The following is a 16,134-nucleotide window of genomic DNA, read 5'->3' on the forward strand; positions in this document are numbered from 1 at the left end:
TTTTCCTGCACTTTCTATTCTTTTTCCTGCACTTTCTATTCTTTTTCCTGCACTTTCTATTCTTTTCTGGCAAGCCATGATGAAGTGGTTTGATGCTCTCTCACACCCCAAAATAGCGTGGGCCTAACATGATTAAAAGGGAGTGCATTCAATTCATAAGGAAGGTGTGCTGCTTCACTGTGCTCAGAGTGCTCTCGTTATTTTTTTCCTCTAGAACAAGCAGTGGAAAAAGTTCGGTCATTAATGCAATGCTGTGGGATAAGGTACTTCCTAGTGGGATTGGCCACACGACCAACTGCTTTCTCAGCGTGGAAGGGACTGATGGAGATAAAGCCTACCTCATGACAGAGGGGTCGGATGAGAAGAAGAGTGTCAAGGTAGAGTTCTGGAATGGAGAAAAAAAAAGTCTTTTTTCACAGGAACCTCTTCTCAAAGCTTCTGTCTTGAACAGCAGTTTGAAGTCTAATGGAAGTATAAGGATAACTCATTTATCATTTATAATCTAGTAGGTGAAACTGAAAGTGGCTAAGGTGTGTGTCATTGTAGCAGAGTGTATATTGAGTGATCTATTTTTGCAGGACTGTCAGTAAGCTCTGTTACTTGCTAAAGATCAACAGCATCTCTAGTTGGCCTTAGGGCACTTACCTTCCTGTGCTGCTCATGGGGAAGACTTAAAGCCCTGAGGCAAATTCATGACAGCTCTCAGTCTCACATGGAGCCCTGTGAGGAATACTCAAAACTCCCATGTACTTTTTGAAGCACAACTCATTCTTTAAGTAGTAGCAAGTCTTAAGAAGATGGGAAAAAAATCTTTTTAAAAGAAAGGCACAAATATTCACCAAAAGTCAATATTACGCTTTTGACAGTTTGTGGGGAACTGAGTTAGGCTGCTTTGCAGACTCATTTGTGGCACACACTGCATGTTTGTCTTCTCTCTTCATGTTCCTGATAGACAGTCAATCAGCTTGCTCATGCTCTTCACATGGATAAAGATTTGAAGGCTGGCTGTCTGGTCCATGTCTTCTGGCCCAAGTCCAAGTGTGCGCTGCTGAGGGACGATTTGGTCTTAGTGGACAGGTATGCTTTCTGTTGCAATAAACACCTCTTCAAGTAAATATGCCACTGTAGCATTTAAAAAAGGGACTTGTTGACTTGATTGCTCTGCTGTAGAGTTACTAGTGGTGCTTTTTTTTTCCCCCTCTTCCTCTCCCAAGAGTGCAGAGCTTGTTCTTTGGTACGTAGTGCTGCCTGTCATTGCTCCGCCGATTCTGGTGTTGTAATGGTTGGAACAAAAAGGTGTCCTGTGAGTGCTGCAGGAGGGACTTGCTTTTGGCTGAGCCTGCTGACCCTTTAAAACAAACAGCAGCATGGAAGTGTGGCCAAGGTCAATGCAACTGTAAATGTTTTGCTCGTTCCTTGTCCTTAAATGCTCCAAACTGATCACGTGGAGGGTGAGCGGCCTGGACTTCGTATCTAGAAGCTTATTTTAAGGGTTGCAGGATGTACGTGTCACTCTAGTGAGTGCCTGAAAATCTCCCTGACACTGTTGGTTAATGTGGCTATGTGTTGAGCTGACACTTCCCCTGGTCTGAACCAGAAATAACTGAGGTTTTGCAGACGTGAGCTAATGCTTATTGTATTCCACTTGTTTTTGAACAGCTGACAGTTTTATAGTCCTGGCTTCATTTTGATCGTTATGTTATGCAAACTGTGCATAGGCCTATAACTTTAAATAGGCCTTTATTAGTGGAAAAAAACATAACGAATAACTATTCTTTCTGATTACAATCTAAAACTTGGGATATGGGGAAGAAGAGCATTCTGACTGGACTGCTGACAGACCTAATGCTTTTCTGGCTGTTACGATCTGCATATTTATTCACTGCATTTTGTAACGTATTTGATGGTCAAATAAGTGACGGATAAGTGCTAAGTGTTAGTGAGCTTTTTCTTTGCCTTAAACTTGAGTTCAGCATTAGACCAAAGGTGCAAGACTTTGTATCTTAACCGTAATGTCCTTAAGTGATCCCAAACTATTTTCATCACTGTAGAAACTCCATTGCTGTATAAATGAATTTGTTTCCTGTTATCAACAGTCCTGGCACAGATGTGACTACAGAGCTGGACAGCTGGATTGACAAATTCTGCTTAGATGCTGATGTGTTTGTCTTGGTTGCCAATTCTGAGTCAACTCTCATGAACACGGTATGGTGTGCAGTGACTTCCCATCAGTTCTTTGTTTAATGTTTAAAATGGAGACATTCAGCAGTGGCTTTTTTTTCTGTGACTCAAGCCATAGAAGCTCAAGCAGAAAATGTAACTATTTTGTGGTTCAAACTAATACAATAATATAATATAATAATTTAGTTGAAGAAAAAAAAATACAGTTGGAGATGAAGAATAGCTTCTGGTTGTAGAAAGCAAAGTTGGCGTGGTGGATGACAATTAATGAAGGCTTCACAGTTTCAGCCAGGCATCTTAGTGGGGGCAAAAATAAAAAAAAAGAGCAGATACTGTCATGTCATATTTTGTGTTTTCTCTGTTTCCTGACAAATATTGTGATTGTCACACAGTTGGGAGCAAACTTAATGGAAAGCAAGAAAAACTGAAGGAGATTCAGTTTTGTAACAAAGAAGACAGTCAGTAAATGATGTGATAGATGTATAAAAGAGCTGATTGTTTTTTGTTGCAGTGTTTTCTGAAATATCTGTTTTGGAAGCTTTATTAATTATATTTCTGCCCATTTTAGACAAGTTAGCAGCACTGTTGGCTTGTGTTGTTGGCATTGGTTTTAAGAGAGTTGATGACTTTTGAACTATCAGAAACTGTTGTTTTCTGCTGGATGTCTGTGGTTTTCAATGCTAATGAATTATTTTTAATATGAATCTTTAAACAACCTTGTTCATAGTCGGGTCTCCTAAGAAGAATGCGTGACAGTTTCAGATGCCTGGCAAGTTTTCTGTTTGTGTTTTAATTCTTAGGAAAAACATTTTTTCCATAAAGTGAATGAACGGCTCTCTAAGCCAAATATCTTCATCTTGAACAATAGATGGGATGCCTCTGCTTCAGAGCCAGAATATATGGAAGATGTAAGTGAGTTGGTGGCTCTTGCTTGGATTGATGTATGCATGTATGCAAAGATGGTAATATATTTGTGTGTGCATGCTTTTATGTACGTGGAGGTATATATCTGTATAAATCACTGTGGTAATACACTTATTAGAATGAAAACAACAGCTTTGTCTTACAGGTTAAAGGATAGATTGATAGGTGGAAATAATTTGCTGCTTTAATCCAAACTGCTGTGTATGCAGGCAGGCAGTGGAAGGCTTGTTTAGAACCTTTGTCTTCCACAGTAAGCTTGTTTTTAATGTTCTTTGTGTTACCTTCTGATTTTGTGATAGATGATTCTGAGGGTTCAGATGATACATGACAAAGCATGTTGGAGGAGCTGTCAGTGTGCTCTTCAGCTCTTGGAGGGCATCTGGTTTGCAGGAATGCTCAGTACTCTGCATACGGGGAATGGATCAGTTCCCTCCATACCTGACTGACATAGGAAACGTGTGTAAATAAAGACAGTTCTAGAAGGAAACATGTTTGCTTCCAGGACTGATTAAGTGATTTTAAAGCAGCTGCTGCATCAGTAGGGTTAGAAGGCATCTAGAGTCCAAGGAAGGGTCAGGCATGGCTTGTTTTGTGCTCAGATGTTTTGATTTGATGGCAGCTCAGTTGTTATTGCCTGTTTCTCATGAGCTTCCACCTTCTCCTCAGGTGCGCAGGCAGCACATGGAGCGCTGTCTGACTTTTCTCGTTGATGAGCTCAAAGTTATTGATCCTGTAGAAGCGAGGAATCGCATCTTTTTTGTTTCAGCAAAAGAAGTTCTGAGTGCCAGGAGACAGAAGGCCCAAGGAATGCCAGAGACTGGTGTGTAGGAAATCTTCTTTTTTCTTCCCTCAAATGCAAAAAAAAATATATCGTAAAGCCTGATAAAAGTGATCTGGATATTCATGCTGTGTTCTCTCCCTTACGGTCTGCTATGTTCCACAGGTGGAGCACTTGCTGAAGGGTTTCAAACAAGATTCCAAGAATTCCAAAATTTTGAGCAGATATTTGAGGTATTTATGATGGGCTTTTTTTAACTGCCCCTTTTACTGATGTGAAGGTAACTCCTGTTTATGTGTGGCTTAATTTTACTGAGTATGACCTTGGTGAACAAGTGGAGGAGTGTCAGCTATTCCAACCATGTGACAGCTGTGCCTTATCTTCTGGCTCTGTTCATCAGTTGCCCCTTAGAGCAGCAGGTAGAACAGTGTTGTTCTGTGAGGGAAGGGGTCAAAGCTGGGTTCTAAGCTCATGGTTTGATATCTTAATACCAGTATAGTATAGATGATAAGAGACTGCTCGTAGAAATGATTCTATCGCTTAATAACCATTAGCTGCTAAAACGCCTGCTGTACTGTAAGACTTACTTTGTTCTGCACTTGTAGCTTTGTAATTCATTATTGCAATCCAGCACTCAAACAGTAAGGTGGTGTGTTTCACTAATGTAAAAGTAAATATTTACTTGCGTTTTTAAAGTCAGAGTTTAGAAATTATCACTATTATCTACCTCTTAGATCTGATACTCTGAACTATAATGCTCTTTTTGCATCCTTGGTGCTGTGCTGAAACCATCCTTCAACCTCAGTTCAGCTGTAGTCATAGCTGAGTTCACACGTTCTTTGGCAGTAGGTCTGGCTAGATAATCAGTTGATTCCTGTGTGATAGCATCTATTTATCTTGTGGAATTTGATAACTCTAAAGCTGTTATTTGTTACCTTAAATTGGGGTCTTGGATATGCTCTGATTGTTCAGGCTTTATCTGCACTGTTATGGAAGACGTCTGAGATGTTGGAATAATTAGTTCAGAATACAGGCAGCACATAAGTCCAAGAGACTTGAAGTTTCTTGCTTGGGTTCCTACTGGTAACCAAACATGCATTTTTGTTTGGTTTTTTTTTGTCTGTAGGCAGAGCAGGGAACTTTCAACTAGTTGGGAAAAAGTGGAAATTAAGTTTTTAAATCAATTGCTGCCATGTATTTTTGCTGTATCCAAAGCACTTCTTTTTCTGTAAAATCTTTCGTAGTTACAGTTATGCATTCAACACAGAATATTTAAAAATTGGCAGACATGTGACTTATTAAATTATTTGGTGTTATAAATGCTCAGCATATTGGTAAATCAGATTTGAGTCTCGAGCTGGACAGTAAGATGAGAAATTTTTGTCCCAAGGTCACAACCACCACAATGATCCATCCTGAAGTCACAATAAACCTTGTGCTGCATCCAGTGGACTGAATGCAGTTGTCTTGAGTGAATATTCTACATAAAACCACAAACCAGTTATGTCACGGGTTGTAGGTTGGCAGAGTTGCTTCACCAAACAGAAATGGTGTATGGAGGAGTGGAAAAGGCATGCAGGGCAGAATAGTAGTTCTGGCTGTAATTTGGAATGAACAACATAGCCTGAGTTAGTACCCTGCAGCAGGGTCCTTCCCTAACACCAAGACTGTCTGGCCATGCTGGAAGGCAGTAGACTTTCAATGGGTTTGGTTGTGTTACTGGAACATTGAAAGCTTTTATCTTTGTTTCAATAGTTGGTTATTTACAGAATAACAGCAAAAATGCTCCTGTCCTCCTCTTACCTTTTCCAGTCCTATAATTAACCTTTGTGTTTTTCCTAGTGCTCTAACTTGGATTGTCTGGTTGTGTTGTGAGTGACTGTCGTCCTTTTACCTACCACATACTAATGCTGGGAAGACTCTTTCTCTGTGTCTAGTCTAGCTCTAACAATGTGCTGATATTTCTGAAACTCTGGCCTTTCATTGCTGATTTCTAGATCTGCTTCATCGAGGAACAGGGAATTTATTTCATTCATTTTGTTTCTTTTGTTTTGCTTGGTTATTTGTAGATAGCTGCAGTTTGTTTTACAGTGCTGAGGTCATAGACAAGATTTTCAAAAGCAACTTAAACGCTGTTTGTGTTACCCACAGATTAACTGGAAAAAAACAAAGCTACACAAAACATCACCACCACAAAGCAGATCTGATCTAAGGAAACGAGCTGCTTGCTTTCTTCCCCCTGAGTACAGAAGATGCTGCTGCTGGGTGGCCTCAGTGCAGACTGAGCTCCAGCTCTTATTGGCCACGTGCCTCATGATACACGCTTACCTAAAGTCTTAATTCATGACCAATCACTACTGATTTGCTTTTGCCCTTATTTAACGTTTATACATCTTTCGGTTTATTTTCTGTAGCACTGAATTGCCGTACAGTATTCAAGATTCAGGTTGATAAGAAATTTTTAGAGTGCTCTGTACTAATAGATTTAACACTTCAGCAGTATGTTAAGGACTGCTGGAAAACTTTTGTTTCTAATTCCTAATTGCATAGTTTGTGCCTGGACTGTCAGTATTGACATAAGCTTGTAACATTTTACTGACACAGAGCTGCTGCTTGAAGCTGTGAATATTAATTGCAACAAAAAGAACTCATGTGAGGCAGTATTGCCAGGGGTCACGTTAGACATTCAGTGTTCCCAATAGGCAGCTGGGAGAGTTTTCTTAAGAGCTGGATTGGTTTAACACAGACACAGAGTTTGGTTTTTGTTTCCATCCTCATTTGTTGTAGACAAAAAAACCTCTGCACATTACTGTCACTGAACATGAAGGTGTGAAGGTAGAGACCTGCTGCTGTAGATTCATTTGAGATTCCTTTTCTGTTGTCTTTTGATTTCTGTATGTTTTCTCTTTTTGTTTCCCATGGGTTTAAGTTCATGCTAATAGCAGCAAGTGCTTTCTGACAGTGAAATTCCAGAAGGTGTTGGTATGGAATTGCAGTAATGTGTTGTGGCTTGGGCTCCTCGCAGGAGTGTATCTCGCAGTCAGCCGTGAAAACCAAGTTTGAACAGCACACTATCAGAGCTAAACAGATAATAGATACTGTGAAAAACATTATGGACGCCATAAACGTAGCTGCAGCAGAAAAAAGGTAGGTGTGTTGGAGGGCTGGTTGGTGTTGGTTTCTCCAGGTCTTAGATGACCTGGAGCCGTTTCCATGCTGGTGGTTTCTTGGATCGTTTTGGATTCTGAAGTGCACTTTTTTTTTCTATTGGTGAGAAATGGAGAATTTCTCTGGTGTGCCAGCCTGACTGTTCTCTTGCGCTGCTCAGTCTTGCCCTTGCTCTGTGACTCCTGATCTTGGTTTACTTTGTTTTCCTTCTTACTGATTTATGGTCACAAAGATAATCTATGGGTTTTCCAATCATTTTTTAAAACTTTGAAGTTTTTTTCTCATTGTATCCAGTGCTTTATCTGTAGATGTTTGTGTGTTGTAACATTGAGTAACTATATGGGAAGCTGTAGTGCTCTGATTTGCAAGTGCTTAAGAGTGCCCAGAGGGCTGGGAAGAGCCCATGTGAGCTCTTTGGGCTGTGTCACTGGTTCTTTTCAGGTTGTATCCTTCAGTGTCTTTACTCTCTCTTTGCTCATCCTTAGTGCATGTGGTAATAACTCATCTTTTCTCTCTCATAGTTCCATGTTCTTGGAGATTGGGATACGAATGTTTTTTCTCCACTTTTGCTGCTGCCTCTTCTTTCTCATACATTCCTTTCCATCCACCTCCTTTCTGTGGCTGTTAATGAAGTGTCTTTATGTCCCAACAGACTCTGCTATTCCTGTCAGACATTCATCTTCCCAAACATATCAGCGTTGCCAAGCTGCCTGTTTACATATTAATCTGTCTCACTTTGTCAGATGCTGTGAAAACCTTCTGTGAAACTGTTGGAAAATATTTTGATACCTCCTCCTTTCTGTCAGTTGACCAACCCAAACCTGTACAGTGACCCCTCATAGTCTGAATTGTCTTTGAATGTAACTGCTGATCCTTCAAGACACAACTGCTCTAGATTTTCAGTGTGTTTTACTTAAACAATAGGTCTGCCACCTTTGAAGAGAGTTTGTTGTGACAAGGTTAGTTTCTGCTGCCTCCTGTTCTGCAGGGTCATTGGGCTCATGTCATTGGTAAGCAACAGTTGTATGGTGCTGGTGAGCAGCAGCAGGACAGTTTGGGCTTATCTTTTCTTTCTCTTATAATCAGGAAAGGCTAAGTATTGAAGGCCTCTCATTTCTGCTCCCTCTTTATTCAGTTCCAACTCCAAATGCTACTTTTTAAGATATATCAAAGCCCAGTCATTAGAGTTCTATTCAATCAATGCAGCCTTTAAGTGCACTTGTAAATTTTGTATCTACGTTGCAATCACTCAGAAGCAGTCAGTGTTTCTGCTTTGTTCCACCACTGTAACTTTGGAACTTTTTTGGCTGCTCAGGAAGCCATGAGCTCGGTGGTTCATGCCTAATGGTACATGCTTCATTTCTGGGAGAATACCTGCTGGTAATTTCCTTTCTGCTCTGTTAGAGTGCTCTCAATGGAAGAGCGAGAAGACCAGAAGGACAGGCTGGACTTCGTTCGAAATCAGCTGAACATTTTGACAGAAGATACTAAGGAAAAGATCAAACGTGTTACTGAGGAAGTGGAAAATAAAGTAAGTAGTGCAGGGAGGGAGGAGTGTGTGCATGACACAGCATTGCAAATAAACAAGTGAATCTGTCAGCACGTGGATGTTGAGCAGTAGATGAACTTCTTACGAGTGACTTCACTTCAGCATAGAGCTGTGGCTGACCACAGGCACTCCGAGCTTCATAGAAGTTTGATCTGAAATTCTGCAAAGATGGACAAAGCAAATCTTCAGCTTGAGTAGATGTGAATTTTGAAGTGTTTGGAATAGGCACTTTTCAAAGTGGTAGCATAATTTGGGGCGGGTTTTTGCTCTCCTAAATTTGGAGACAACATTCATGTTCAAAGAGTGTATAAATGAATACAGACTATCAGATTATATTAGTCCAGGATGCTTGGCTGGGGTGAAGCCTGAAGTATTTGATAAGACATTGTTTTAATTCACATTAGCAGTGCTAATTGATGTGTAAGAGATCGCTAAGGCTGTAATCCACTGCTGTGTGTGTCCTGAGCGTACAAGAGAAAAAACACTGAGCATCTCCAGTGTGTGTTGGGGAAAAATTGCATTATCCATGGCCTCTGTCATCCAGATCAGCTCATCTGAAACTGTCTGTGGTTGTAAGGAGAAGCCTGCAGGTTTTACCTCTGGACTGATGGAGTTTTTCTGATTAGCTGCAGAAGCTGATTGGAGGGAGTATATTATGAGCTTGAAGTGTCCTGACCATAGCAGGTCACAGCAGTGTCAAAAATCTCTCAGGTTCAAATGCTTCTGAACAGCAGTCCCTTTCAGTCATGACAGAGGTACATAGCCCACCCCAAGCTTGTGAAGTACATTTGAAGTACATCTATATTCCATTTCAAAGAATAGAAAAGAAATAAAAAGACACGCTGGCAGTCCTTGCTGAGTGTCAGGTAATTGAATTACTTGTTGTAACTGAGTTGGTTCAGAAGCCTGCTTCCACTCTGTCTGGAAAAGATAGGAGAGGATTGCATTTTGTCTTTCAGGTCTCCTCTGCCATGACTGATGAGATTTGCCGACTTTCGGTTCTAGTTGATGAATTTTATTCAGACTTTCACCCTTCTCCTCAAGTACTGAAGCTCTATAAGACAGTAAGTTTCCTTCGTCTTTCCTTTGACTTCTATGTTTTCATGATTTGCTTATCATTTTATATGATGCTTTGTTTAAGCATTACAGAACTTTATGATACAGGTGTCTCTCTGCCCTGTCCTGGCTCTGCAAAATGCCCAGAGCAGACTCCGCACTGTTGGTGGGATTGGTCTTATCTCTCTGTAGACCAGTGAAATCGCCTGCTGTATTGTGACTGACTGCTTTGTAGGGCAGCACCGTACTGGTGTGCTCTTCAGTGTCACATTTCTATTGAAATGCATGCTTTTTCCATGTGCCTTTTAGTGATAACAAGCCTAGAGAAATCCTCCCTGTGTCACATTAATTAGATTTTTCCGTCACAATTTAAAGGCATCTTATTTTCATGGTAACCTGCTTTTCTTCCCACTGCAAATAATAACGCCTAGTGTTTAGCATACCTCTGAACAACGTAACGTAAATGATGAGCTGAATAGAAGTTGATGAGCATATTTTCTTTATAAACCTTCAGGAACTCAACAAACACATAGAAGATGGTTTGGGAAAGAACCTGGCTGATCGCTGCTCCAGTGAAGTCAATGAGTCGATGCACCAGTCGCAGCAGGAGATCATTGGTAATGTGGGCAAAGCAGGGTGTTGACTTTCTTGTTTAGAGAAGGCAACCTGGGAAGATGTGCTTCCAGAATAATTTTCCTTCTGAACGTGATTTAATGTTTGCACCACACAGCAGTAAGGGTAAACCATCCTGGCTCAGGACTGTCTCTGGTAATAGCCTGTAACAGCTGTCTGGGGAGAGGAAGGATGAACCAGGGTCAGTAGAGTGATCCATGCCCTGCCGAGGGCCTTCTGAACCAAAATACAGCATCTGCATTAATGGCTTAAGCAAGCAATAATGGACTTCCCTCTGGGAACTTGCCTAATCCTTTTGTAACCCCATTTTAGCCATGAAATGCAGTAATTGTCACATGATGTTTCTACAGTGTAGTCTCCATGTTGCTGTGAATTTACAGGATAGTTTCCCAAAGCAGTTGTGGTAGGATCCTGATTTAGCACTCTGGGTTGGTTTTTTTTGAGATGTTGGGGGTTTTTTCGGTAGCAGTGTTTCCTATGTGATGTTAATGCTTATCCATTTCTTCTGCTCTGCTCTGTTTCTGGTAATAAAAGATTCAGAGCAAGATGATTGAATTACATGAAGCCTTGTTATGTTACTCAGTAATGTTGCCTTATCTGTATGGCACCACCAAATGGCTGGATAAACAAACTTGACTGCCGTCATCTTTTACCATTGCTGGAGGACTTGAAGTTAACGTCTCCTTTTCTGACAGTGGTGCTTTATCTACAAGTTGCTTTTGTGTGGCTGTTTTATCTGAGCAGCGAATGGGCTGCTGTGTTAGGATCCAGACTGCTAAAATGCTGGAGGATTTCTTTGTCTAGGTTTTTGTTTGTTTGTTTAAAAGGTCACTTTGGATACTTGTAGTTCTCAAAGCTGGTCAGCGCTGCAAGGATTCTACTTGGGAACATGCTGTCAGCCTCATCCTCTCTATCGGTTCTGTTTCTAGAAAACCTGAAACCATTGTTGCCTTCTGGTGCTCAGAACCAGCTTCACTTGCTGATTCCATGCAGGAAGTTTGACCTCAGCTATGATCTGAACTGTCACAGTCTGTGTGCGGATTTCCAGGAGGATATCATGTTCCACTTTTCCTTGGGATGGACTTCACTCGTAAACCGGTTCTTGGGTCCTAAACATGCTCAGAGGGTGCTTCTGGGACTGGCAGATCCCAATTTACAAGTGAGTGCTTCAGAGATGAGGCTGACCTTTTAAGTGCCTTGTGTTTCCTTAATGAGGCTATATTGATTATTTTTTTACTACATGTTTTTTTTAAATCCTGTTTGCTTCTCCTGTTTCCCTGCTTCCTGCTGCATTCCCTTAGTCCTTTTGTGTGAAACATTTTTGGCAAGGCTTGTTTTATTGAGTTATATTCAGGGTTAAAAGGGAACCAAAAATCTTTCCCGTACTTTCTGCAGATGTTGCCTAAGTTCTGTCTTCCTTTGGATTGAATGCTCTGGGGAGCTTCTTAATTTGTCACATTTGCATCCTTGAGCAGTGCCCTCATTCTAACCTAGCCCCTGTATGACAGGGAAGAACCTCCAGTGTTTACCAGGAACATTGTTCAGACTTCTGTGCTGAAGAACTCCCTTTAAATGAACGGAACCCTGAATATATGAAAATAAAACTGATCCCTGTGTAGTTCCACAGTGCTTTTGACTCAGGCTGCTGTATTCCACTCTTCTAGATCCCTCGTCCCTTAGCTACCACCCCGTCTGCTGCCAGCCTTCCTGCTGCAACTCCAGAGAACACATCACCTGATGATTTCATGGTTCCTTTGGTAATGAGTTTAGCTTCACTGACATCACGGACCTCTATGAGCATCATCGTTGTTGGCGGAGTGGCAAGTAGTATTAGCAGCACTCACTGATGGCAGAGATGGGCTGTTCTCTCCTTTGTGGGGTTCCATACCATGCAGCATGAAGCATGTAGTAACTTACTAGCGTGGCTGGGCTGGATGAGCACTTGTGGTGCACTGGATGCCAGATTGTAGGGGAAAATTGCTGTGATGACGCTGAGTGTAGCTGGGCACGTTCTGCCTGTGTTCAGTTTCTGAACTGTGGGGTGATTTGGTTGTGCCTTCTGTACTGTTGAACTGGTGGGAGCCAGTTTGCTTTTCCCTTCCTCCTTCTGTAACCTGGATGTTCTCCAAGCCACGGGGGCAGCAGCTGATTTGGATAGAGCTGTACTGCTCGACAGTCATATATTTGCTAACAATCTAATCTAGTAAAAGGGCCCTGAAAACAAAAACAGAAAAAAAAAAAAAAACAAAAAAAAAACCTTCTTTATAGTCCAGTTGCATTCTGTAGCAACAATATTTAAACTAATTATTTAAATTATTTAAACTAATTTTATTAGTTCTTATTTAAACTAACGAGTCGTCCTTTTCAGATTTGGAAAACAGTTGGCTGGAAACTCATCTCTCTCTCCTTAAGTATGTATGGCTTATTATATCTCTATGAGAGACTAACTTGGACCACTAAAGCAAAAGAGAGAGCCTTCAAGCAGCAGTTCGTCAACTATGCGACCGAAAAGCTGCAGATGATCGTCAGCCTTACGAGTGCAAACTGCAGCCACCAGGTGCAGCAGTAAGTGTTACACAGGATAAGAAACCTTTGTCCGTGTGGTGCTGGGTTGTCCTGGCAGTGGGCTCGGCTGTATGTGGTGTGGGAAGGCAGCAGGAAATTCTTGCAGCCCCTCAGTGTTGATTGTAAGGGACATTTGTGATATTGGTACAGGGAGAAGGTGTTACTGTAGCAACGATAGGTGTTGGTAGGTTATGGGCATGAAGTTGGCACCTCGAGAGTGTAAAAGACGTGCTCCTCTGCATGGGTATTTACATGTGAGAGCCTGTAGTTGTGGACTCGAGACTCTTTAACACATTACTGTGTGATTGGACGTGGGAGTAGGCTCGGTTCTAATGGACACTGATTTTGGGTTTGGCTGCTGCAGTGTGGTTCCTGCCAGCATCCCCATCTCAGGGTTAACACCTGTAGGTACTCGATCAAAAGTTGACATGTGTGATGTTAGAATAGACTGTGGTACCTTTTTACGATCAATGTTGCCTTTTAAATTTGAAAATTAGGTGATTTTCCTGATTTGTGCAGATTCTTCTGTAATCCCCTGGCAGCTGGAGGCTTTGATTGCAGTGTTTTGCTGTGCACTGCAGCACTGTGTGATTTATCCTGCATTATTTTTGTGGCAGACTTCTGCAAGCCCCAATTACAAACTTGTTTTTCCTTCAGGGAAATGGCCACTACCTTTGCTCGGCTCTGTCAGCAGGTGGATGTTACCCAGAAAAACCTGGAAAAAGAAATTGCCCGTCTTTCCAAAGAAATAGATCAGCTGGAGAACATACAGAGCCACTCCAAGCAGCTAAGGTGAGTCTGCGTGTGACTGCCAGGACCAATTCCTGGCACTGCTGACCTCTGAGTGGATGCCTGCTGTTACCTTCAACCTACAAGTGAGGTATACACAGGTGCAGACACCGATACCTCTTTCCTTTACTCAGAACCAAACAGCTCTTTGGTTAAGAGTTAAATACATGCAGGCTTCTTCCAAGGAGAATGAGAAAAGCTCCTGAACTGCTCTCTCTTAGACAGTTTTTACCTTACTCTATTGTATAGGAGAGGTGGCTTTCTTAAGTGTTTGTCTCCCACAGGTAAATGGGGGGGGTGGCACCTTCCCAGAGAACAGGAGAGCATTAGAGCAGCTGTCAGGTTGTCCTTCAGTTCAGTAGGCATTTGTGGAACAGAAACTTGCAGCAGTGGGTGGCTTAGGGACTCAGTAGGCCCAGGCTCCAACCAGAGCAAATGTTCTGGTTTTCTCAGTGCTGTGGGTTTCAGGAATAGAAGCCAAACAGAATTATTGCTCCTGCCCTCTTTGTGATTGATCTGCATTGAAGTGAATACTTTGCTTTTGTTTGTTTTACAGAAATAAAGCCATTCACCTTGAGAATGAACTAGATCGCTTTACAAAGCATTTTCTTCAAAAGAGTAAATAAAGCATCATCGTTACCCTTCCCAGTGATCCTTTGTAGGACAAAGTAGAAATTTTACAGATGACACTTCTCTGTGGAGTCACACGAAATGATTTATATTTTTAATCTTATTTTGATTACACTTAATTATTGTAAAGCTTAATTTGGACTCTGACGGTGAACCAAACTAATGAGCTGTGGGATGCTTATAACTGCTATGTTTGTTCTGAAGGTTTGGGGTTAAAAATCTTTAACACTAAATTCCTTTGGGCACTTGAGAATAAAAACCCAAATCTCTTCTGATTCTCGTTAGTGCTTAGTTGGGGCAGGTCTGGCTTCCTGGCATCCAGGAGTTTATGCAGGGAGAGTGCTTATCACTGCTGTCTCTCTCCTGTTCTCAGCTGACTAGGAATAGCCAGGGAAGAAGAATGCTGCTTTTTCATTTGTGCTTGTTTTGGTTTTTGAAGGAAGGGAAGTATGAACTCCAGCATGGTGGACAGGAGTCCTGACCATTTTGGAAGCAAGTGGAATTGGGTTGGGAAGATTTTCCAGTTCTTGGATAAAGAAACAAAAGGTGGTAACTGTAGAGCAGTCACTCATAGAATGCAGTAGGCTGTAGTTTCCCCGCTGGCTCCTGCAGCTCTAGCTAAGATGGCATTAAGTAAAAACAAATAGTTGGTAAAATGGATGCTCATCTCTGAGAGCACGGCTGGAACTCACCTCCAGGTGAAGTGCAGCAAAGAAGCGGCCGAGTCGGTGGCTTTGACCCCATTTTTGCATGTTGGAGGGAAAGATTTGGGTGTCAGGCTTCTGCCAGAGCTCATCTCCTGCACGCAGAGGTGGAGGCTGTCTGATGGCATTTCCTCATCCTGACCTGCTCCTCGGTTCTGCTGTAGCACTGATCTCTGCCCTGAGCTGTGTGACAGGTACGTGGGAGTACTTCCACCTCTGCTCACTTCTAGCAGTGCAAAGCCTCTTAACGTGGCTGCTGACACCTGCAATCACTGAGCACCTTCGTTTTTCTAACCAGACTTTTTAAGAATAACTTATTTTAGAAGAGAAAGCCTTTTCAGAATATTTATATATTTTTATGGATGTATTAACAAGACTAATGAAATACTCAAATTCAAAACCTAAGAGTTAAGGATTTGCTATATTCCAGTAAATAAGGGCTATCCTAAAAGGAAGTAGATTTTAAAAGCTAACAGTAATGGAACGTTGTTAATGACTTTAAGCTGAGAGCACTGTTTTCACCACAGTGTACGTGGTGGTGGGTTCTGATGTGCAGCAGCACAGCTCTGAACTGGTGTTAGCAGTGTGTGAGGTGTCTCAGGTTGACTGAGGAGAACTGTGAAAATGAGCGACAGCCCAGCCTTTGTGTGAGGTCACAGGTGTGTGTGGGTGCTCTTGTCTGAAGCGTTGTTGCACAGATTGTACCCAGATGAGGACTTTACATGCATGTGTTCTACAGTTATTTATTAAAAAATTAACTCTCTCTTCTCTCCTGTAGTAACGTTATTTCACAACTGTCTCAGTAGGGAAAAGCCACCCCCTTGTTTCCACTGGAGGACAAAACCCACAACCACTGAGGTTGAATTTGCATTTCACCAAGCAGCACTGATTGCTTAGTTCAGTTGTAGAGAAAAGAATCAGTGAATCGGTACTACAGCCTTAAAAAACAAAGTGGCAGATGGCACTGTGCAACAGCAGTTCTGCTGGTAAGAATGAAGGAATGTTGTACAAAAAATAGTTTTAGTCCAGGTTGGTCCCTTACAAACTTCCTGCTCTCTTTAGTGCAGCCTGACCAGGTCCTGGTGAGTTCATTTAGCCTCCAAAAAGCGATTTTGGGTTAGAAGAAAGAATAACAATTCTGCTGTTTAACAGCAGAA

At 41.7% G+C, this 16,134-nt stretch overlaps 1 protein-coding gene across 3 annotated transcripts in view; it reads left to right on the plus strand.

Annotated features, from left to right (window-relative positions):
- Nucleotides 1–15,740, plus strand: part of MFN1 (mitofusin 1) — a 20,409-nt gene extending 4,669 nt beyond the window's left edge. For all 3 annotated transcript variants that reach the window (XM_042881086.1, XM_042881085.1, XM_042881083.1), the window contains exons 4-18: nt 215–377; nt 953–1,077; nt 2,097–2,205; nt 2,982–3,089; nt 3,772–3,925; nt 4,049–4,116; nt 6,909–7,030; nt 8,456–8,582; nt 9,560–9,664; nt 10,171–10,273; nt 11,219–11,448; nt 11,954–12,109; nt 12,658–12,854; nt 13,512–13,646; nt 14,200–15,740. In XM_042881086.1, the coding sequence (XP_042737020.1) occupies nt 215–377; nt 953–1,077; nt 2,097–2,205; nt 2,982–3,089; nt 3,772–3,925; nt 4,049–4,116; nt 6,909–7,030; nt 8,456–8,582; nt 9,560–9,664; nt 10,171–10,273; nt 11,219–11,448; nt 11,954–12,109; nt 12,658–12,854; nt 13,512–13,646; nt 14,200–14,269 (1,972 nt within the window). In that variant the 3' untranslated portion in view covers nt 14,270–15,740. The remainder of the gene's footprint in view (nt 1–214; nt 378–952; nt 1,078–2,096; nt 2,206–2,981; nt 3,090–3,771; nt 3,926–4,048; nt 4,117–6,908; nt 7,031–8,455; nt 8,583–9,559; nt 9,665–10,170; nt 10,274–11,218; nt 11,449–11,953; nt 12,110–12,657; nt 12,855–13,511; nt 13,647–14,199) is intronic.
- Nucleotides 15,741–16,134: the final 394 nt, after the last annotated feature.

Source organism: Lagopus leucura, unplaced genomic scaffold (genome assembly GCF_019238085.1).
Source record: "Lagopus leucura isolate 7727_CA_CO unplaced genomic scaffold, USGS_WTPT01 Super-Scaffold_100029, whole genome shotgun sequence".
In the NCBI taxonomy this organism is placed as follows: domain Eukaryota; kingdom Metazoa; phylum Chordata; class Aves; order Galliformes; family Phasianidae; genus Lagopus; species Lagopus leucura.